Source organism: Lynx rufus, unplaced genomic scaffold (genome assembly GCF_022079265.1).
Source record: "Lynx rufus isolate CCGP_SWC_20201006 ecotype Redwood Valley unplaced genomic scaffold, mLynRuf1.p SCAF_17, whole genome shotgun sequence".
Taxonomy (NCBI): Eukaryota; Metazoa; Chordata; class Mammalia; order Carnivora; family Felidae; genus Lynx; species Lynx rufus.
Genome location: NW_025814831.1, coordinates 41,630,446 through 41,653,645, shown reverse-complemented (window position 1 = coordinate 41,653,645; position 23,200 = coordinate 41,630,446). Strand labels below are relative to the sequence as shown.

Genomic DNA, 23,200 nt, shown 5'->3' with positions numbered 1-23,200 from the left:
ATATTTATATACATATACATACATATACATATATACAGACATATACACATATACATACATATACACACACAGACATACACACATGCATAACTGCGGGGGAATTAGTGTGAAAAGTGGGATCATGATATATATCATATCTACATTTTTGCTTTGTCATGTCATCATATTAAAACCTAGACTCCTATATTTTAAAAACAGTATGTGTCTAGAATAATATAATGGATAGATTAAAAATTACAAAAAAACTGAGTTAAATTTTATTGTAGCTATTAGATATTAAGCAGTTTATATCATCTAAAATGAAAACACTGGCTCATTCATTTTAATAAATATTTATTCCCATGCCAGGTATGTCACTAACTTCTGAGGTTTCTTTTCTTCCCTAGTACACTTAGAGAGCTATGTTCAGTTTGGGACACAACCGTGTAATAGGAAGGGTAAACTGGAGCCTGTTCGAAGGAGAGAAACAGGGATATCTCTAGTGAGAAAACTAAAAGACATGAGCTGGGGAGCGAGGTAAAGTTGTAGATGAGAGATGACTGTGTTCGTCAAGTATGGGAGAAAAATACTTGTTTTATTTGAACCCAGGAGGTAGAATAACAGTGGAGTGGAGTTATGGACAGACAGAATTAAATTCAAAATAAAAAAAGAACTTTCTAACAGAAAGTTTTAGAGATGGAATGGACAGTCTTGGGGCCCAGACAGATACTTGGTATTACACTGTGTGAAAATTTCAGGCCACATGAGGGTGGTTTCACTTCAGTAGCTTTAAGATCCCTTTCAGGGGCGCCTGGGTGCTCAGTTGGTTGAACATCTGACTTCGGCTCAGGTCATGATCTCACAGTCTGTGAGTTCGAGTCCCACCTTGGGCTCTGTGCTGACAGCTCAGAGCCTGAAGCCTGCTTCGGATTCTGTGTCTCCCTCTCTCTCTGCCCCTCCCCTGCTCATGTTCTGTCTCTCTCTGTCTCAAAAATAAATAAAAACATTAAAAAAAATTTTTTTAAAAGAGCCCTTTCAACTTGGAATGACATGACTCTAGAATTTATTTATTTCAACTTTTCACTTTCCTTAACAGATATATTATGACCTTTATTTTTAATGGAAGATGATTGAATGTGAAAACCTAAACCAAGAAGAAATAATTAAGGAACTGGTGAGTCAAAGCCAAATTTATTTTCAACTCCATTTGCAAGAATGTTAAGTGAACATTTTTATACTCCTTTCTGGAGCTTATACTCCTTTCTGGTCTACCCCATGGCCTTTGGGAACAGAGAAAAACCATTACATGGTATGACTTTCCTTCTTGTAAAAGTCAAAAATGGCATTGGTGCAATTGGCAATTTATAATTTCTAATGGCAAAAATATTTTCTTTTAATAGGTAATAACCCAATTTCTTTTTTGAAACAGTGTTTATGCAATGGTTTGTCTTACGAGATGGTTGGACAAGAAGGATCAGATATTTCAGAACTGGAGATGTTTTTCTCAGGGTATCCCCGTATAGTTGGATTATCATTATTTCCTAATCTAACAAGTCTCACCATTGTTGCTCAAGATATAAAGGAAATATCAGGACTAGAAACTTGTTTACGGCTTAAAGAACTTTGGATTGCCGAATGCTGCATAGAGGTAAGCGTAAACACAACCTTATGTGAAGTATTTTATGCTGAATTCTTTGGCTTTGGGAAAAAAAATTCCTTGAAATACATGCATGAGTCATAAATCAAAACAGATGAATGAGGGCGGGGCATACATGATGAATTACAATAAAACCCTTTACCCTGTAAAACAAAACAAACTAAACAGATAAATGGGTAAAATACAGAAATAGATTTCTACAAAGGAGAAAATAGAAATAAAGACATAGAAATAATAGACATATTCTACTTTTTAGTAATCAGATCAGATCAAATAATACCCAGTATTGCTTAGTAGTAAATTGGTCCACTTGGTCGGTATTGGTTGTATGAAAATTGTAACATCTGTATTGAAAAGCAATACTGCAGAATGTATCATGAGTCAAGGGAAGGTGCATACCTTTTGAGTCAGAAATCCCTTGTTCTAAGATCTTATCCTAGAGAAGTAATTCAACAGCAGAAAACAACGGTATGCATGAAGTTATTTGTTATAGCACTATTTGTAATATTTAAAAATGTGAAACGAATATTCTGCACGTAAAGGTACTTTTAAGAAAATTATTATAAACTTCATAAGGCTGCACTTTGGTGGCCCAGTCAGTTGAGCATCCAACTTTGGCTCGGGTCATGGTCTCACAGGCTGAGGGAGAGAGTGTTAAGCAGGCTTCATCCTCAGCATGGAGCCCAATTGATGCAGGGCTCTAGCTCACAACCCTGGGATCATGACCTGAGCCAAAATCAACTGAGCCACCCAAGCACCCCTGTATTTTTTTCTTTTATAATGTTTAGTTCATTTTGCTGGCTACAGGTTTTTCAATAAAGTGTGATTTTTAAAAGAAAATGTGCTTATAATCTACTCTATTAAAAGGATTAATTCTAAAACAGAAGTTAACACTATTCAGTCTCTTTTTTTTTTTTACAGAAAATTGGAGGTCTTCAAGAATGTAGAAATTTAGAAAAATTGTATTTATATTTTAATAAAATTTCCAAGATAGAAAATTTAGAGAAATTATTCAGATTGGAAGTTCTTTGGCTGAACCACAATACAATTAAAAATATTGAGGTAAGATAATTTCAGTCATTTATATGTAAAGTCAATTGTTCCTGTGGAGTTTTAACCACAATGTCCTAAATAATATGATGGTTAGGGACCAGAATATTTGTGACTAGTTTAATAATTGTTAAGAAAGACTAACATGTATACAGTATTTTATAATGTGTAGAAACTTCATATACATCGTTTTCTTTGTTCCTCCCACCAAGCCTGGGAGGTAAGGTATTATTTCTTCTTCAAAGGTTAAAAAAAATAGAGATTTAGAGAAATTATATGTAACTTGCCAAGGATTATAAACACACTCTGTGTGATGTGTTTTTCTTCCTACTCATCATCTTCTTTTCCTTTCCACTCCCCTCCCCCTTCTCTCCTCCTCCAATAATTCTCTCCATATTCCAGGGAAACAAAGATGGGTTCACTGAGACACCTACTTAGCTTCTGTGTTTGTGAGGTACACAGTACCCAGTGCTCAGAACACTTGGAGAACCAACCAGATAGATCAGATCATTTATAAGTATATATTTTACTAACTTCTAAATTCTATAATTGTCTAAATTTTTAGGGCTTGCAAACTTTGAAGAATTTAAATGACCTCAACCTTGCTGGAAATCTAATAAGCAGCATTGGTATGTACTGTTTCATTTGGAATATGAGCTAATGCTACAATAATTTTTTATCAGTATGAAAAGTACATTCTTAGATTTCGTTTCTAGACTCTTTTGTATGATAGTTTGCAAGGCATCTCTAAATCTGTGATTACAGGATGTGAAAATATTACCCACTAACCAGTTATTACTAACTATACAGTGTTATTGTTAGACTTACTTATATGCAAGCCATGATGATCATATATAACTAAAAAATATTATAGGATATGAGCAGGAGGTAAAATAAGAAATTTGATTTTTCTTTCATCTTGTTTTTTAAATTAAAGGTCGATGTCTTGATCCCAATGAACAACTGGAAAGATTAAACCTTTCTGGTAACCAAATATGTTCTTTCAAGGTATGTTTAAGTGGAACAGTCTACTTTTATTTACCAACCTAGATCATGAACCATCTTATTGCAGAAAATGTACTAAATAGTTCCCTTTTAAGGAACAATTTAATTATTTTGGACTACCCAATACTCTTGGAAATTTTACAGGCAGCTGATTAAGTTAGCCATACTGATCTGACACTTTTAAATCTAACACTATTTACTTGCCTTTGTTTTCCTCTGTTCTGGCTGCACCTCTTCAGTTTACTGGTGTTTCTTCTCCTGGATCTAAAAAATGGACTCTTCCAGGTTAGGCCCAGGATCTTTTCTCATTGCTATCTATGTTCATTCTCTAAATAATCTCGTCATATCTTATGACTTTAAATAGCTTTTATTCATTTATTACTCCTAAATTTCTACTTTCTCTAACAGCTATCTCTATTTCTACTTTCCCTAATAACTCCCCAGAACTATAGACATCTCCTATCCTAACTCAAACTGATTTCCCTTCCAATGAACCATCTTCTCCTGCAGCTTTCTCTACCTCTCTAAATGGCATCTCCATTTTCCTAATAACTTAAGCCACAACCCTTAGAGTCATTGTTTTTTACTCCTCTTATTTCTTCATAACCCATATCCAGTCCATCAGCAAATTCTATTGGCTCTATTCAGAATATGTCCAGTCTGACCATTTTTTACCACCTGTATCTCTACTAACCTGGTTCAAGACACCATCAGCTCTAACCTGCATTTGGGGTTGGGGGGAAAGCCTCCTAACAGGTCCCCTTGTGTTTACCCTTTCACTACTTGCTGCTTCAAAAAATATGTGAGATCAAATAATTCTTCCACTCAAAACTCACTCTTGCTTCTCACACACTGTGTCTCTGACGATGCTGCTCCCAGTTTCCCTTTTGTTTATTCCATTTCAGCTGTTCTGGTCTCCTTACTGGTCCTTGAATATAGCTATCACTGTCACCTTAGGGCCTTTGCACTTGCTGGGGTATTCTTCCCCCAAATATCTTCATGGCTCATCTCCTCATTTCTTTCAGGATTGTGTTAAGATATTATGTTCTTAGTGACCTCTTTCCTGCCCAATTTAGGTAAAATAACAGCAACCTTACTTCCCTCCCTAACCTGAAGCACTCTTATCACTCTCCCTGTGTTTTCTTCTTGGTGCTTATCCACATCCCTGACTAGAAAGAATACAAGCTCCCTGAGTGCAGGAAGCTTGCCTGTTTTGTTCACTGTATTCACAATGCTTAAAACAGTATTTGACATGTAAAATCTCAAAAAGCATTTGAATGGAAGAGAGGAAAACAAAAACACTTAATGTTTATGGGATATAATATGGCTGAAAACATGGCATTTGTAATTTTGACGGTGTCAAATTGAAAGTGCGTATTCAAACACTTCCTCTAGACAGTAACGAAGAAAGATGAGTGAGTACATTTACTATAGAAATAATTTTGAATGGATCATTATTAAAATACACATTCTTTTACTCAGAGAAGAATATAAGATGCCAAAAAGCTATAAGAATGAGGCAGAGCATTATAAGCACTTTTACCAGAAATTTTAAAAACATAAAAAGTTTAAACAAAATTTTATTGGTCAGAGTCAAGAGGAAATAATTGATATGAACACTAAGGGGTTGACAGAATTTCAGCAAGCATTAGAGGAGGATCTTCTACAAATACAGTGGGAGGGACTCTTGATCTCGGAGTCATGAGTTTGAGCCCCATGCTGGGCATAGAGAGTACTAAAAATAAATAAAAAATAAAAATACATGCAGTGGGAGGTAAGCATTCTAAGGTGAGGAGAACATTATGCACGAAGACATGGAGGTAAGAAATCAAGGGGTATATTTGAACAACATCAGCAGAAGAGAGCAGAGGGAGCTACGAAAGATAAATTCAGAATCCTGTGGGAGGTCATTTTAAGCTGACTAACGAGACATGAGGTGCTTAGGGAAAGAGCATTCCAGGCAAAGTGTGAAGGACCTAAATGGTGGAAAGAGCATGGCAAATTCAAGAAACTAGAAGTCTGTTGCTGGGACAGAGTGAGGGAGAGAATCATGAGTTGAGGCTGAAGAAGATAAGCACGCAGTGCTGTGAGGATAAGGTATTGTCCTACCAAGAAGCCATGTAGAAGTTTATCTTACTCTGGCTAGTGGAAAAGCCAGAAAAGTGTGGTGGTAAAGAGCATAGCTACATAGAAAGATCTGTCACTTCTAGCACTGCCACAAGCCACAGGCAGCATTGTACTGTGGTAATATAAAGTGCAAGCAAAATAATAATGTAAAGCTTTTAGAATAATGACTAGCACACAGTAAGCACTCAATAGATGTGCTATTTTATTATTACTACCATTTTAATTACATTAACCTATTCTATTTCAATGTCATCAAAAAATGAGGATACAAATTTGGATTGTAAAAATTTATTATATGGAATAAAACTTAAACAGTTCTCTAAAATAATGGCTATTTTTCAGAAAAACATTGAAACATGATTCACAGCAACTTTTACTATTAGGAATGTTCTCGAAACACTATTACCTTGAATTTTTATCTCTAACCTTTCCACCCACCCTAAAAAGATACTATCCTGGTGGTGATGGAATAACTTCTGCACCACTTTCTGTCCATACCAGCTACCACAACCCTAACTTTTAGTGAGATTCTGTGCTTTTGTAGACTCCAGTGTCATCTGACTTTTGAGTGTAGGTGGGGGTTAGGGGAAGTTCCTGTGTAAGACTTCAAAGTTCCTATCTACCATAGCCCTGACTGATGGTCAAAGGCAACATAGCCACCCAGAAATCAGACAGTGTTTTCTCCTTGGAACAGTCTAATGCTTTACCTTCCTTGCTCCTGCAGAATTTGACCAAATAATTCTTTGCACAACTCTGTCCAGAAATCTCCATTTCAGAGCAGCTCTGCTTAGTCCCACTTCTGCCGTGAGCCCAGTAAGAGCCTCAGGGCCAGCCAGTGAACCAAGTCACATTGGTCACCTGACCCTGTCTTACTCTTGACTCCAGCAGCCTGACTTCACTACTTACTTCCTCATTCCATTTGTACTTTATTTTTAGGACTAGTACCTCCTGGTTTTTGCTTTGGATTTCCTTTAACTCTGATTCTGAATCTACTAATTAGCATTACATCTGTTGAAGGCAAGCCCCACCATAGTACCCTTCTACACCAGGCCTCTGTCGTGAATTCTTCCTTAGTTTTTTTCAACACTTTAAAAATGCAATCACCATTCTAACCTTGTAGACTGAGGGCCAAAGCCCATATAGACTCTTAGCTTATAGACTTGTGTGTGCATAAGAAATTAGTAATAGAGTTGTGATAAATTCTATAACAAAGGTAAACCCAGTGGCTAAGAGAGTTCATAGGAGGAGACTCTACCCCAAGCTTGGGGGATGAAACAAGACTCCCAGGAAAGACGAGGTAAATCTGGGATGAAGTTCAATCCACTCAAAGGCAGCAGCACAAATGAAGGTATAAAGATAAGGTAGGGTCTGGCACATTCTGAAATTTCAAGTTGCTCAGCACAACTAAAACATGAAATGTCAAAGTTGCAGTAGAAGAGGAAAGACTGAAGAGTTAAGCAGGGACCAGATACCAAATAAAGGAAGGTGTAAACAAGGACCTAAACTTCAGTGTAAAATACATTCAGGAAAGACATTGGCCTGGAAGTGCATTATCAATCCCTTCCCCTCCACTGAATGTGAGGAAAAAGGGGCTCTCAGGAGAAAGCTAGGTTTTAGTTGCCATTAACTGGTAGAAAGGGCATTTACAGAAAACAAACAAAAAGCCCTAAAAATCAGGAATTCAGTGGTGCATATAATAGAACAGGTGTCCCCTAGCCTTTGATGAGAAAAACAGATCTGGAGGCCCAGGAGAATGGTAAGCACCCTTCCTAGGGTGGTAAGGGTGGGAAATGGTGGTGAAGGAAGCAGGAGACCTGTGGACAATACGGGCAATAGTTAGCAAAGGGGCTGCGTGGAGGAGGCAACGTTATCTTAAAAAATATATGTGCTCAAGTGACTGACTCCAAGGTTCCAGGTGGAATACATGATTTAGTAAATACTCTTTGGTCTTTTATTTTTAAAATGCATAGTTTAGGGGCGCCTGGGTGGCGCAGTCGGTTAAGCGTCCGACTTCAGCCAGGTCACGATCTCGCGGTCCGTGAGTTCGAGCCCCGCGTCGGGCTCTGGGCTGATGGCTCGGAGCCTGGAGCCTGTTTCCGATTCTGTGTCTCCCTCTCTCTGCCCCTCGCCCATTCATGCTCTGTCTCTCTCTGTCCCAAAAATAAATAAACGTTGAAAAAAAAATTTTTTAAATGCATAGTTTAGAGAGTCTGTTATTTAACTATTGTTATCTATTCTTCATGTAGTTAACATGTTTTTCACTAGAGGAAAAAAAACATTTTATCCATCTAAATCACTTTAAAATGTTTAAGCACATATTAAAATGCATTACATTAAATTATGGGTGATCTTAAGTGTTCAAATGGCTCCTTTAGAAATGGTCAGTTGTGGGATGACTGGCTGGCTTAGTCAGTGGATCATAAGACTGTTGATCTCAGGGTTATGAGTTCAAGCCCCACGTTGGGTATAGAGATTACTTAAAATTACTTAAAATCTCTTATATAGAGATTATATAATGGGTATATAATAAAGAAATGGACAGTTGCAATTAATTAATTGAACATTATCATTGCTGTTGTTTTAGGACCTCACTAACTTAACCAGGCTGCGTCACTTAAAGGATTTATGTCTGAATGATCCTCAATATAAAACCAATCCAGTTTGTCTGCTGTGTAATTATTCCACACATGTATTATATCACTTGCCTAGCCTTCAAAGACTTGACACGTTTGATGTGTCAGCAAAACAGATCAAGGAACTGGCAGATGTAAGTGCATCTTTAATCAGAAATCTGTGACTGAAGTTTAATTAACTGCTTCTTTCTGGCTATGTCCACATATGGTAGGTAGTAATATCTTGTCAGTTCTTGTCACCAGCTCTACTTTTGTCCCAAGGAGCTGGATATTTCATATGAATATATATAAATAATAATATTAGTACTAGTATCTCAATGTTCTTGACAGTACTAGAAGGCAAAATAAGAGAAAAACATTAGAATTTATAAAACTAAAAGAAATAAATCTGAAAAATGATCATCAGTGTTAAGAAGAAGTGAACTAGTGCTATATACATAAAAATTAATAAGCCCAAAGTAACGTAGTAATGAAACAAGTAACCTCCTCTCATTTGGAATACTCATATGGAATACATATCAAAATTAGAAAATATCCATGGTTGATGGTAGTATTCTGGAATTAGGTAGACTTTAATATAATTAAGATGATTTGGGGCTCTCTAGAAGTATATCTATGCACACTGCCAGAATCTAGGAGATCTCTCAAATCTTGAAGAGAGCCATTCCTAGGCGGCCACTGATGGTGAACCTCCCAGTAAAGGGGCTGGCTCCTTTCACATGCCACAAAAGGACCTATAATTTCAGAATGGAGTGCATAGGAATTCACCATATTTATTAATAATCTTTCCAGATTATGGTTCTTCTTCTCCTTCCAGTCCAGTGAGCCACATTCGTTTGTGCAGTTAATCGTCCTGTAGACAGGTTTTGAGTATCTAGAGTGTGGATGCACATGGATGTCCCCATGAGGCCCTCCCCTCCTTTCCTTGTGGTTCATCCATCATGTCAACATAGATAAAGAATGCCTTTATCCATTTATCTTGTTTCTCTTGTCTTGCCAGCCTGAGGATTTATTCTTAGCTTCCATTCTCTCCTCTCTTTTTTCCAAAACTGAGATTATCCTCTCTCCCATCCCAGTCTGAAAAGTGAACTGTCTTGCAATATCAAGCAAAGGGCTAGAGTTCTTGTCTACTAGCAGATGTTCAGAGTCTTTGGAGATTCAGGGAAGAATGTCTCCTCTAACACCATTAAGTCAAAAATAACGGGAAAACTTCACAGTGACAATCATAGTTTTTTAAGATTTCTGTTATCATCTGCAGAGTTCTACATTAGTCAGTTTCTTCAAAGGTGAGCTGGTAATGAAATTACTTGGCTTATTAACTTATCTAACAAATATTTAATACCTATTACATTCCAGGCACACCTCAGGTCCTAGAGATATAGAATGACCAAAACAGACAAAATCTCTGCTTTCTTGGAGCTTACACTCTTATGAGAGAAGACAGATACTCAGAAACTAAATAAGAAAACAACTAGTATGTCAGATAGTGATAAATGCTATGGAGAAAAATAAAACAAGGGTGAAGGAAACAGAATTATAGGTAGGGGCAGAGGGAGAAGTGTTGGCTATTGTATATAGAATTGTTGGGAGAGGATTCCTCAGGCAACACTTGGTCAGAGACCGAAGGAAGTAAGGGAGCAAGCTTTTCAGGGATCAGCAAATGCAAAGAATTTGAGGCAGGAGCCTGCCTCTCATATTTGAAGAACAGGAGGTTAGTGTGGGTGGAGCTGAGTAAGTGAGAGGAAGAGAAGAGATGAAGACAGGAATTGGGGGGTGGGGAGATCAGATGAGACTGTAGGATGTTAGAAAGACTTTGGCTTTTACTTTGAGGCGGAGCCCCTGGAAAAATTTGAGCAGAGGAGAGACAAAATGACTTATGTTACTTATGTTTTATAGGGATCCTTCTGGGGGCGCCTGGGTGGCTCAGTTGGTTAGGCAGCCAACTTCATTCAGCTCAGGTCATGATCTCACGGTCTGTGGGTTTGAGCCCCGTGTTGGGCTCTGTGCTGGCAGCTCAGAGCCTGGAGCCTGCTTCCGATTCTGTGTCTCCCTCTCTCTCCCTGCCCCTTCCCTGCTTGCTCTCTGTCTCTCTCTGTCTCTGTCTCTGTCTCTCTCTCTCTCTGTCTCTCTGTCTCTCTCAAATAATAAACATTTAAAAAAATTTTAAAGGGATCCTTCTGGCTAATGGGTTAAGAATAGAGGATTTGAGGGAAAAGATGAGCACAGAGAAACCAGTTAGATCCAGTCACTTGGATGAGAGGTGTTGATGGTTTGATATAAGGTGATAGTAGAAGAGGTGGTGAAAAGTAGTCATATTCTGTAGTAGTTAGAAGGGGGAACCCATCTGGATTTGCTGATAGAGTGGATGTGAAGTGCAGAGGAAAGAAAGAAACAATAATTCCAAGCTACTGGCCTGAGCAACTGAAGGAGGGAAGAAGTCACTGTTTGATGAGATGAGGAAGAATATGGAAGAAGTCTGTTGAAAGGAAGAATCATGGTTTAATTTCAGACATATAATTTTGAGCAATCTTTTGAACATGTAAGAGGATATGTTCAAAAAGTAATTGGGTACATGAGTCTGCTATTTAAGAGGGTTGCCTGCGTTGGAGATATAAATACGAGAATTGAAGGCAGAAAGATGGTACGTGGAGCCAGGGACTGGATAAATCACCAAGGGAATGGTGTAAATGGAGAAGTGTGTCAGTTGGGTGTTGGCGACTGGGGAGGGAGGAGGAACCTGCTGATGAGATGGAAGAAGAGAACTAAGAAAAGCAGGTTCTTTTGACATTCTGCCTAAGATTGTCATACGTTCGGTTTGGTCTTGTATATGTCAGAAGTAGTAGTATTTAAAGAACAAAATAAAGAATTGTTACACGATTCCTGATATCTTCTCTTAAATTGTGTCATTATATTTCACTTTTCCCACTATAAAATATTTATCCTTTCTTCACCGTTTTAAGGCAAAAATAGGATATATTATATACTAATATTGCTCAACTTTTGCTTTAGATCAAGATGATTTTTCACATTCAAATTGTTTTTATGTAAGAATTGCATATAGATTTCCAAGGTGCTTTCTTCGTTACCATTCATACGAAGACAGGTTGTGCGAGGGTGGTGGCAGTTCTCCAATGTGGTAAACTCTTGAGCAGAGTACTGTCGATTCTTCAAATTTTCACCCATGGCTGTGGAGTAGTTTGTGTAAACTATAAGTGACAAGGAAAGTCAGGAGGACCAGCAGGGAGTCAGCATGGGAAAGAGGGAAGAACATGGGAGTTCAAATCAGAAGACTTGGATTCAAGCTCCAGTTGCGTCCATCACAACCTGCCACTCAGGCAAGGCCTTTCCCTTCCAAAACTTCAGCTTTCTCAGAACTATTAAAATAGTGATGATAGGGGCGCCTGGGTGGCGCAGTCGGTTAAGCGTCCGACTTCAGCCAGGTCACGATCTCGCGGTCCGTGAGTTCGAGCCCCGCGTCGAGCTCCGGGCTGATGGCTCAGAGCCTGGAGCCTGTTTCCGATTCTGTGTCTCCCTCTCTCTCTGCCCCTCCCCCGTTCATGCTCTGTCTCTCTCTGTCCCAAAAATAAATAAACGTTGAAAAAAAAAATAAAAAAAAAAATAGTGATGATAAAAATAGTACCTGTCCTAAATGTTATTATAGGGACCCAATGAGTTAATGGGCATAAAAGTACATTTGAATTGTTAAGTACTGTAAAAATAACCACTATGAAACTGTAGTTGAGCCTATGACTTTTCATTCTTTTTTGGTAATCAAAGAAGCAAATGGAACATGTTTTATCTTAACTTCATACAAACATGCAACTGAATTTAGCATTATAGTTAGACTATTTTACAAAAAAAAAACAAACAAACCACTTTTTTTTTTTTAAACTGTAACGGACAAGTAATTCCGCCAAAGTGGAATAGTGAAAATGAGTCTGACATTCTCAAAATCCAAACACAGAAAAGCAAGTTGAATATAGTAAGCCTACAAAGTTGATTTACTGTTTATGTACAGTTTACAACATAGTCTTCCCCATTTTTACAGAATCTTAGTATATACTCTCAAGGACAAAAAAAAAACCCTGATTAATAACTCTTATTGTTATGACACACTAAGTGATCATTGAAGAGTTCAGAAATAGTAAAATATCACAATTTATGTTCCCAAACGTAGATATAGGTATATTCTTAATAAAATATAAAAATAAAGTAGAAGATGGGGCACCTGGGTGCCTCAGTCAGTTAAGCATCTGACTTCAGCTCAGGTCATGATTTCACAGCTTGTGGATTCAAGCCCTGCATGGGGCTCTGTGCAGAGCCTGCTTGGGATTCTCTCTTCCTCTCTCTCTGCCCCTCCAAAACTCATGCTTTCTCTATTAAAATAAATAAAATTTAAAAATAATAAAGTAGAAGAAACTGTGCAAGGATACACTAGAAACTGAAATTAGTAGTTATCTGTGGAAAGGGGGGCACCTGGGCAGATGGGAAGCAGGTGTGGGAAGTACTTTTCATTGTGTATTTTTCAATTATTTTGGTGTTTGAAACATGAGCATATTACTTATTCAAAAATAAAAATTAAAAACAAAATAAAAGCAGTATTTTTTGTCCCCCCTCTGCCAAGGGACTCCCAAGTTAGATTTGAATTTTGGGCAAGCAACACATAATGTTTTAATATCATATTTATTAAACTTAGTTATAATTATTCACTTATACTCAAACATGATTTATTATTTTTTATTTTTATTTTTTTTCAATATATGAAGTTCATTGACATATTGGTTTCCATACAACACCCAGTGCTCATCCCAAAAGGTGCCCTCCTCAATACCCATCACCCACTCTCCCCTCCCTCCCACCCCCCATCAACCCTCAGTTTGTTCTCAGTTCTTAAGAGTCTCTTATGCTTTGGCTCTCTTCCACTCTAACCTCTTTTTTTTTTTTTCTTCCCCTCCCCCATGGGTTTCTGTTAAGTTTCTCAGGATCCACATAAGAGTGAAACCATAGGGTATCTGTCTTTCTCTGTATGGCTTATTTCTTTTTTTTTTTTTTTTTTTTTTTTTTTAATCAGTAAGTCTTTTTTTATTTTTTTATTTTTTTTATTTATTTATTTTTTTTTTTATTTTTTTTTTATGAAGTTTATTGACAAATTGGTTTCCATACAACACCCAGTGCTCATCCCAAAAGGTGCCCTCCTCAATACCCATCACCCACCCGCCCCTCCCTCCCACCCCCCATCAACCCTCAGTTTGTTCTCAGTTTTTATCAGTCTCTTATGCTTTGGCTCTCTCCCACTCTAACGTCTTTTTTTTTTCTCCCTTCCCCTCCCCCATGGGTTCCTGTTGAGTTTCTCAGGATCCACATAAGAGTGAAACCATATGGTATCTGTCTTTCTCTGTATGGCTTATTTCACTTAGCATCACACTCTCCAGTTCCATCCACGTTGCTACAAAAGGCCATATTTCATTTTTTCTCATTGCCACGTAGTATTCCATTGTGTATATAAACCACAATTTCTTTATCCATTCATCAGTTGATGGACATTTAGGCTCTTTCCATAATTTGGCTATTGTTGAGAGTGCTGCTATGAACATTGGGGTACAAGTGCCCCTATGCATCAGTACTCCTGTATCCCTTGGGTAGATTCCTAGCAGTGCTATTGCTGGGTCATAGGGTAGGTCTATTTTTAATTTTCTGAGGAACCTCCACACTGTTTTCCAGAGCGGCTGCACCAATTTGCATTCCCACCAACAGTGCAAGAGGGTTCCCGTTTCTCCACATCCTCTCCAGCATCTATAGTCTCCTGATTTGTTCATTTTGGCCACTCTGACTGGCGTGAGGTGATACCTGAGTGTGGTTTTGATTTGTATTTCCCTGATAAGGAGCGACGCTGAACATCTTTTCATGTGCCTGTTGGCCATCTGGATGTCTTCTTTAGAGAAGTGTCTATTCATGTTTTCTGCCCATTTCTTCACTGGGTTATTTGTTTTTCGGGTGTGGAGTTTGGTGAGCTCTTTATAGATTTTAGATACTAGCCCTTTGTCCGATATGTCATTTGCAAATATCTTTTCCCATTCCGTTGGTTGTCTTTTAGTTTTGTTGGTTGTTTCCTTTGCTGTGCAGAAGCTTTTTATCTTCATAAGGTCCCAGTAATTCACTTTTGCTTTTAATTCCCTTGCCTTTGGGGATGTGTCGAGTAAGAGATTGCTACGGCTGAGGTCAGAGAGGTCTTTTCCTGCTTTCTCCTCTAAGGTTCTGATGGTTTCCTGTCTCACATTTAGGTCCTTTATCCATTTTGAGTTTATTTTTGTAAATGGTGTGAGAAAGTGGTCTAGTTTCAACCTTCTGCATGTTGCTGTCCAGTTCTCCCAGCACCATTTGTTAAAGAGGCTGTCTTTTTTCCATTGGATGTTCTTTCCTGCTTTGTCAAAGATGAGTTGGCCATATGTTTGTGGGTCTAGTTCTGGGGTTTCTATTCTATTCCATTGGTCTGTGTGTCTGTTTTTGTGCCATGTATGGCTTATTTCACTTAGCATCACACTCTCCAGTTCCATCCATGTTGCTACAAAGGGCCATATTTCATTCTTTCTCATTGCCACGTAGTACTCCATTGTGTATATAAACCACAATTTCTTTATCCATTCATCAGTTGATGGACATTTAGGCTCTTTCCATAATTTGGCTATTGTTGAGAGTGCTGCTATAAACATTGGGGTACAAGTGACCCTGTGCATCAGTACTCCTGTATCCCTTGGGTAAATTCCTAGCAGTGCTATTGCCGGGTCATAGAGTAGGTCTATTTTTAATTTTTTGAAGAACTTCCACACTGTTTTCCAGAGTGGCTGCACCAGTTTGCATTCCCACCAACAGTGCAAGAGGGTTCCCGTTTCTCCACATCCTCTCCAGCATCTATAGTCTCCTGATTTGTTCATTTTGGCCACTCTGACTGGCGTGAAGTGATATCTGAGTGTGGTTTTGACTTATATTTCCCTGATGAGGAGCGACATTGAGCATCTTTTCACGTGCCTGTTGGCCATCCGGATGTCTTCTTTAGAGAAATGTCTATGCATGTTTTCTGCCCATTTCTTCACTGGATTATTTGTTTTTCGGGTGTGGAGTTTGGTGAGCTCTTTTATAGATTTTGGATACTAGCCCTTTGTCCGATATGTCATTTACAAATATCTTTTCCCATTCCGTTGGTTGCCTTTTAGTTTTGTTGGTTGTTTCCTTTGATGTGCAGAAGCTTTTTATCTTCATAAGGTCCCAGTAATTCACTTTTGCTTTTAATTCCCTTGCCTTTGGGGATGTGTCGAGTAAGAGATTGCTACGGCTGAGGTCAGAGAGGTCTTTTCCTGCTTTCTCCTCTAGGGTTTTGATGGTTTCCTGTCTCACATTCAGGTCCTTTATCCATTTTGAGTTTATTTTTGTGAATGGTGTGAGAAAGTGGTCTAGTTTCAATCTTCTGCATGTTGCTGTCCAGTTCTCCCAGCACCATTTGTTAAAGAGACTGTCTTTTTTCCATTGGATATTCTTTCCTGCTTTGTCAAAGATGAGTTGGCCATACGTTTGTGGGTCTAGTTCTGGGGTTTCTATTCTATTCCATTGGTCTATGTGTCTGTTTTTGTGCCAAACATGATTTATTATTTACCTGAAGTTCGAATTTAACTTAGAATCTTATCTTTTATTTAGCAATCCTATCTTTACCCACGTTCTCTTGTTTTAGATTTAAGAATTCAATAGAAAATTTTTACACTGACTCAAAGCATTCTTTATTGGATTTTCCATTTTCTCCAAATAGGCAAAAAATTAACACCACTTGCCATTTCTTTAATTACTGTTTTTCTTCTCAGTTGCCCTTCCAAAATAAGCTCTTCTTTATCAGGAATTTTTTATCTATTAATCATCATCTTACAAGTGTGTTTTTTCTGAACTGTTCTCTGTTATGATGCCTTATTTTTTATAGAGGAATTTAGTGATTTCAATCTCAGAACTTCATAATATGTTGGGAAAGGGAATTCTTTTGGCCTGTTCATCATGCCATGTAACTGTTTCTATTCTATATTTTATGCCAAATAATTCTGTTGGGATCTTGATTATCCACTTTCTAACAAATAAATCACATAACAAGAGCCTGCATCTATGAAAATACGTGTCCAGAACAGTGTACAAGCCTTCCAAATTATTTAAGGTATAGATAACCTAATAAAGAGAAATGTCTTCATTATTTCAGGTAAACAGTTAAAACTAGGTCACATCTAATAGTGCATCTGATTTGCTTATTGTCTCCTCAGCTAGTTCCTTTTGACTAATATTACTTGTAGGTACCATTTAGCTGGTGTATTTCTTAATAGTAGATTTAATCTATTTATTATATATTTATTATAACTAGATAATCCACTGGTATTAAGATATTCTAGGTAATGGGATTAGATTGACAATTTAGTCATTTGCTCAATCTAAAACAAGTTTATTTAGAGCATCCTTTTATAGAATTGGGGGGGAAATCAAATTCTATTTCTTACCCATGCTTTTAAAAAATGAATAATGTTACATTTGCTTTTAATGCTTTTGATGTATTTTTCCCTAAGTTAATTAAATAGGAATAATGCAGAGACCTATTTGCTTTTTAGCAATATGCTTTATTAGCTAAATGATAAGATTTTATAAATTGAATTCTATCTGGAAGCACTTTATGTTGTCATCCTCGAAATAAATATGAATATGCCTTAACTTAAAATATTATCCACAAAGGAAATATTTGGAATTTTATATTTTGCTTATTGTTTAAAAATTTTTTTTTTCAACGTTTATTTATTTTTGGGACAGAGAGAGACAGAGCATGAACGGGGGAGGGGCAGAGAGAGAGAGGGAGACACAGAATCGGAAACAGGCTCCAGGCTCTGAGCCATCAGCCCAGAGCCTGACGCGGGGCTCGAACTCACGGACTGCGAGATCGTGACCTGGCTGAAGTCAGACGCTTAACCGACTGCGCCACCCAGGCGCCCCAATATTTTGCTTATTGTTTAAATATAGCACTCTATATAGCCGTTATCATTTCAGCTATCATCATTATGAGTTATTGGGCATGTAAAATTTTCCAGTGGTTATATATAGAACATATCACACTCCCATAATGCTACCAAACTTAATAATGTTTTTTGCTTCAGCTGATCGTTTATTTGTTTTTATTTTCTCACTTTTAGACCACAGCAATGAAAAAAATAATGTATTACAATATGCGTATAAAAACTGTTCAGAGGCATCTTCATGAAGACCTTGAAAAATTGAATGAACGAAAATGCAAATTACAGAAATTGCCAGAAGAAAGAATAAAATTATTTAGCTTTGTGAAAAAAAATGTAAGATTCAGTATTGTAAAATTTTAGTGGCTATATCTTCAGAAAACTGGTGATAAGACAGAATTATCTTTTAAATTATATATATATGTATACACATATAGAAATAATTTTTTTATTACTATTTCCAAGTTTGCTTCTAAACCTTTGATTCCATTTGCTTGACCAAGCTTCGTTGTGTGCTTAGAAATCTACAACTGTAAAAAGGTAGAGGCTTATAAATTTATAAATGTTTTAAAAAGCTGTGTAATTCAGTATGATTCCAAAAGTTATTGAAATCTATTAGAGTTTATTTCAGATGTATTTTTTTTTTAATTTTTTTTTCAACGTTTATTTATTTTTTTGGGGACAGAGAGAGACAGAGCATGAACAGGGGAGGGGCAGAGAGAGAGGGAGACACAGAATCGGAAACAGGCTCCAGGGTCTGAGCCATCAGCCCAGAGCCTGACGCGGGGCTCGAACTCACGGACCGGGAGATCGTGACCTGGCTGAAGTCGGACGCTTAACCGACTGCGCCACCCAGGCGCCCCACAGCTGTATTTTTATTAGACATATTCAGGCTGTGCTCAAAATTAATTTTTTGTCTAAAGTGCTAAAATTTCCCTTTAATAATACTTTTAAGGTATTAAAACCAGATGAGACCTTTAAAGCAAGCTGTACTTTGGTAATTATATTATGTGTGTTTTTTTACTTAGAGTAAATTGGATTTCCTTTACCAACAGTAGGCTTTGAAAAATGAAGGATTATTAACCTCAAAATAGAACTTTTTATATATAAGAACTTACTGTATTTTTTTAAAGTAAGAAAATATAATTATTCTACAAGTGTTAGAAAAATAAATTGGGGGTAGGGGAATTGGATTCTTAGTTTACACTTTACCAAAAAAACAAAAAAATGCCAGTGGGGAGAAAAAAAGAACTAAATTAAAAATGAAAAAACATGAAAAAAACTGAAGAATATATAGATGAATATGGTTAACTGATCTCAGCCTGCCACCTAAAAGGAATACTAGAAATAACAAAAGAACAGAATGTAGATCTGATTGCAAAAAATAAAAGTAAAATGCTTTGGTACTAAAAAGGATCGTTAATAAAAATAAACAGTTTTCAGCAAACATGATGGGGGCATCTTGCTGGCTCAGTTAGTAGACCATGTGACTCTTGATCTTGGGGTTGTGAGTTCGAGCCCCACACTGTGTGTAGAGATTACTTAAAAATAAATCTTTTTATTTATTTATTTATTTATAATTTTTTTTTTAACGTTTATTTATTTTTGAGACAGAGAGAGACAGAGCATGAACGGGGGAGGGGCAGAGAGAGAGGGAGACACAGAATCAGAAGCAGGCTCCAGGCTCCGAGCCATCAGCCCAGAGCCTGACGCGGGGCTCGGAACTCACGGACCGCGAGATCGTGACCTGGCTGAAGTCGGACGCTTAACCGACTGCGCCACCCAGGCGCCCCAAAAATAAATCTTTTTAAAAAACCATGATAGATAACCTTAGTATAGGCATTCATAAATAAACAAAACAAAAAGCAAATATTCAAATAGAAAAACTGAGCAAAGTACATAAGCTTCTGTTTCACAAAAGAAGAAATTAAAAAATGACTAAGATTTGAAAGAAGAGCTTAACTTGGTTATTAATTTCCAAGTGTGAATTAAGATAACGAACAACCATTTTCTCCTATAAAATTGTCAAAGTGTAACACGTGACAGTACTCAGGCTGGTGAAGATGAGTGTGACCCTACTACACCACCAATGAAATGTAATTTGGGTCATATGTATTCACAGCCTAAAAAATGCTTGCAGCCTTTGACCCAGTAAACCTACTGGTAGCACTCTGTTCTAAGGATTTGGATAAAATTTACATACATAAGATATTTATCACTACACTATTAATAACAACAAAAAATTGGAAACTTACCTAATTGTTTAACTAAAGAGGAAGATTATTCATTCTTAAGGTAGAGTAGTATACTGCCATTAAAAACCAAGTCTTTTAAATATATTTAATGCTCTTCCTAAAATAAACGGGCTTGAATTAATAATAATAGATATCCTTAAAGTGAAACATTAATATTTATTTTTGGATAAGAAATGAACCAGTATATGAAAATCATTTTATATCTATTTTTGTGTACAAATGCATGTATTAAGGAAAATCTGCAAATGTGAAAAATAATACCTGTAGATTAGATAACTATAGACATTTTTAAAAATATGCTTGATTTGCTTTTAATAGCTGGATATAGCCATTATAGAGGTGAGGACAGATGATCAGTAAATTTCTATTTATAAAAATCTCTCCAATGTATCTTGAAATCCTACAAAGCTGGGGTTAAGGCAAGACAAGTGAGGTACTCACTGCAGGCCCAAAATTAGAGTGCTAAACACCTCAGTAATCACAATAAATCATATCTAACGCAATATTTTTTAAAAAAATACAAATGAATGCCAAAAAAGTCCACTATGAACAAGAAAAAACAATCAAAATTTAAATAAAAACATTGCCGTGCTGAGCCATATATAGGAGACTGAGGCAAGAGGAAAAATATGCATCTCAATATACATGTTTTATATATTTTCTATGGTTGATTTTTTCCCAGAATACCAAAGTACTTAAAAAAAAATACTGAAAAATTGAAAAGTAGGTGTGATAAATGCCACGTTACCTTGAAGTGTAAATATTTTATTTATACCCAAACCAGTATTTGTTATAATTTTACTTTGGCTTTAATAGAAGGAAGCTCATCACTAATATTTAAAAATCAATTTCTTTGCTTTTCTCATTTCGATGAAAAGAACTGCCATGTTTGAAGTATTTAAGAATGTCCTTTGGTCAAAAGAAATTGACTGACTAAACTTGCACCAAAGTTGTAATTGCACGTTTGGCATGTTTTTATGCGTTTGGCCTATTTATTACCTAAATTTCTATTTTCTTTATTTAAGTTAACTATATATTTCATAATTCCACTAAAATGTTTTGCTCTATGGCACACTGATTTCAACAGCTGGAACGGGAACTTGCGGAACTCAAGGGATCTGGCAAAGGGCACAGTGATAGATCCAATAACAATAGAGTAGCTGAACTTGAAAAATCAAAGAAGTGTGAAACTGTCACAGAAGAGCCAAATCTTCAACAGAAGATACTGACCAAACTAAATGCCTTGAATGAAAGGGTAACATTCTGGAACAAAAAACTAGATGAGTATGTTTTATGAATTGTCTAGTTCAAATTTGAAACATGAGAGGATAGAATGTTCTAGGCTATCAGTCGAGCTCAGTTCTCTTCCTCGGGGGTGGAAAGAATTATGAAGTAAAACACAGAATGTGTTTCTAGTCCCATTCCCAGCAGAGATAGACATCATTGATTCAAAGCCGACATACATAGTTTTTTACAGAGGCAATGCTTAATTAGGCACAGCAAACTTCCCCCTAGTGGCTTCTTGTCACATCACACTGCTCTAGTGTCTGCAAACTAAAAATAGAGCTGCTACTGATGGAGAAACTCACCACATAGACCTGACTGAGCAAAGCACATACATAGTTGTCTGGAGTCACGTAGAAACAAACTCTGGCTGAGTTTCAACTAGACATATAAAGCAGAAGATTTAGTAAGTAAATTAGTATTAGTATTAGTATTAGTACTAATAATACTACTAAGTATTATTAATACTAATAATAATACTAAGTATTAGTAAGTACCAATAATTTTTTATTTACTAGGGCATTAAATGGATAAAGTTAGTTTGCCCTGTAAATACTACTACTGCTCCTACTACTGCTTCTACTACTACTACTAACAGCTAACACTTATTTCTTACTCTGCCAAATTCTTTGCTAAGACTTTATATGTATTTTGCATAGAATCATTAAAAAAAAAAAGCCTTGCCATTTTACTGAGAAACTGCAGCATCAAAAGATCTGCGAGCCATAAGCGGCAGAGCCAGGAGAGACTTCTAACCTTATTGCCAGAAACAGAATGTCTTTAACTTGGTTTAACTGTTAACACCAAGCTTTCTGTACCCATTGACAAACACCTTATATTTTCATATCAGCCTTTTTTTTTAAATCTATTTAAACTATAATTTTAATGTTGTGATATTTAGGTTTTTCTAATAACTTAATTTTTCTCTTAAATAGGATTGAAGCAATTTATCATGTTGAAGTAAAACAAAAGAAGAAAAGCCATGGCTTATGGATCCCTTTTTTGTTAATTGAGTTGGAAACTGTGGGAAATATCCACTTTGAAGAAGGCACTCGATCTGATGACTGGTAAATCTGTTTGAAATTTAATTACAGCCTTAAAAATAATTTTAGGTGCTTAGGGGTGCCTGGGTAACTCAGTCAGTTGAACATCTGACCCTTGGTATCAGCTCAGGTCATGATTTCATGGTTCGTGGGTTCGAGTCCCGCGTCGGGCTCCATGCTGTCAGTGCAGAGCCTGCTTAGGATTCTCTCTTCCTCTCTCTGTGCTCCTCCCCCACTCATGCTGCCTCTGTTGCTCTCAAAATAAATAAACTTTAAAAAAATAAATAATTTTAGGTGCTTAGGATCATCAACTAAAATATCAACTTATAAAGTCTTAAAATGTCTAATTTTCAAAACACTTCTCATATAGAATGTTCATCCACTGAAGAGTAGCTGTTACCTATTTTGCCACCAATATGTTTTTCTGTTTACATAATTGCTGTGGGCTAATCTTGAGAACATCCTAATGCTATTTCATTGCTCTTTACCCAATTTCCCTTAGCCCAAGAGCCAGAATAAATTTTTTTAAGTTTATGGCTAAGTATTAACTTTATATATGTTTATACTGTTCATTTCTTGACTGGACGTGGCCCTGGATTCTGAATATTGTGTGAGAACCTACAATAGAGAAGGAACACAGGAGCAGGATTGGCAACAGCAGGTCGCAGACACTGGGGGAGGCACCACAGCAAATTTCCTGGGGGTCCATAGTCAAGGTCAAACCAGTTGTCTAGAGCTGGCTAGAGTCAGGGTGCACATGGACTCTGTGAGTTGAAATAAGGCATACACTTAAAAACCAGGAATTTGGGTTAAAAGTCCATTTAGGCAGAAATGCAGAGAGCCACCAGAAACAGGCAGGAAACGGGCATACACACTTCGTAATTGAAGCCTCCTGGTACAAACAAGGAAATGGCTGTGTTGCCTCAACTTGAGGGTACAACTTAGAAAATGATTCTGAAGGAAGGAAGGAAGGAAGGAAGGAAGGAAGGAAGGAAGGAAGGAAGGAAGGAAAGAAAGAAAAGGTTTGCAGCAGAAAATATCACTAATTATAACTTCCACATTTCTGTAATCATTTCCTCAAAACTGGGAGCTGTGAACAAGCCAAAGCTTGCCCTAGAACCCTAGAGCATACTGCGAATTTGGG

At 37.0% G+C, this 23,200-nt stretch overlaps 1 protein-coding gene across 1 annotated transcript in view; it reads left to right on the top strand.

The window, feature by feature from the left end:
* The first annotated feature begins 1,105 nt into the window (after positions 1-1,105).
* LRRC9 (leucine rich repeat containing 9) overlaps positions 1,106-23,200 on the top strand; it is a 106,496-nt gene continuing 84,401 nt past the window's right edge. The window contains exons 1-9 of the mRNA XM_047080142.1: positions 1,106-1,153; positions 1,409-1,627; positions 2,558-2,698; positions 3,252-3,315; positions 3,624-3,694; positions 8,403-8,585; positions 17,655-17,810; positions 20,817-21,013; positions 21,949-22,080. Of these exons, the coding sequence (XP_046936098.1) occupies positions 1,106-1,153; positions 1,409-1,627; positions 2,558-2,698; positions 3,252-3,315; positions 3,624-3,694; positions 8,403-8,585; positions 17,655-17,810; positions 20,817-21,013; positions 21,949-22,080 (1,211 nt within the window). The remainder of the gene's footprint in view (positions 1,154-1,408; positions 1,628-2,557; positions 2,699-3,251; positions 3,316-3,623; positions 3,695-8,402; positions 8,586-17,654; positions 17,811-20,816; positions 21,014-21,948; positions 22,081-23,200) is intronic.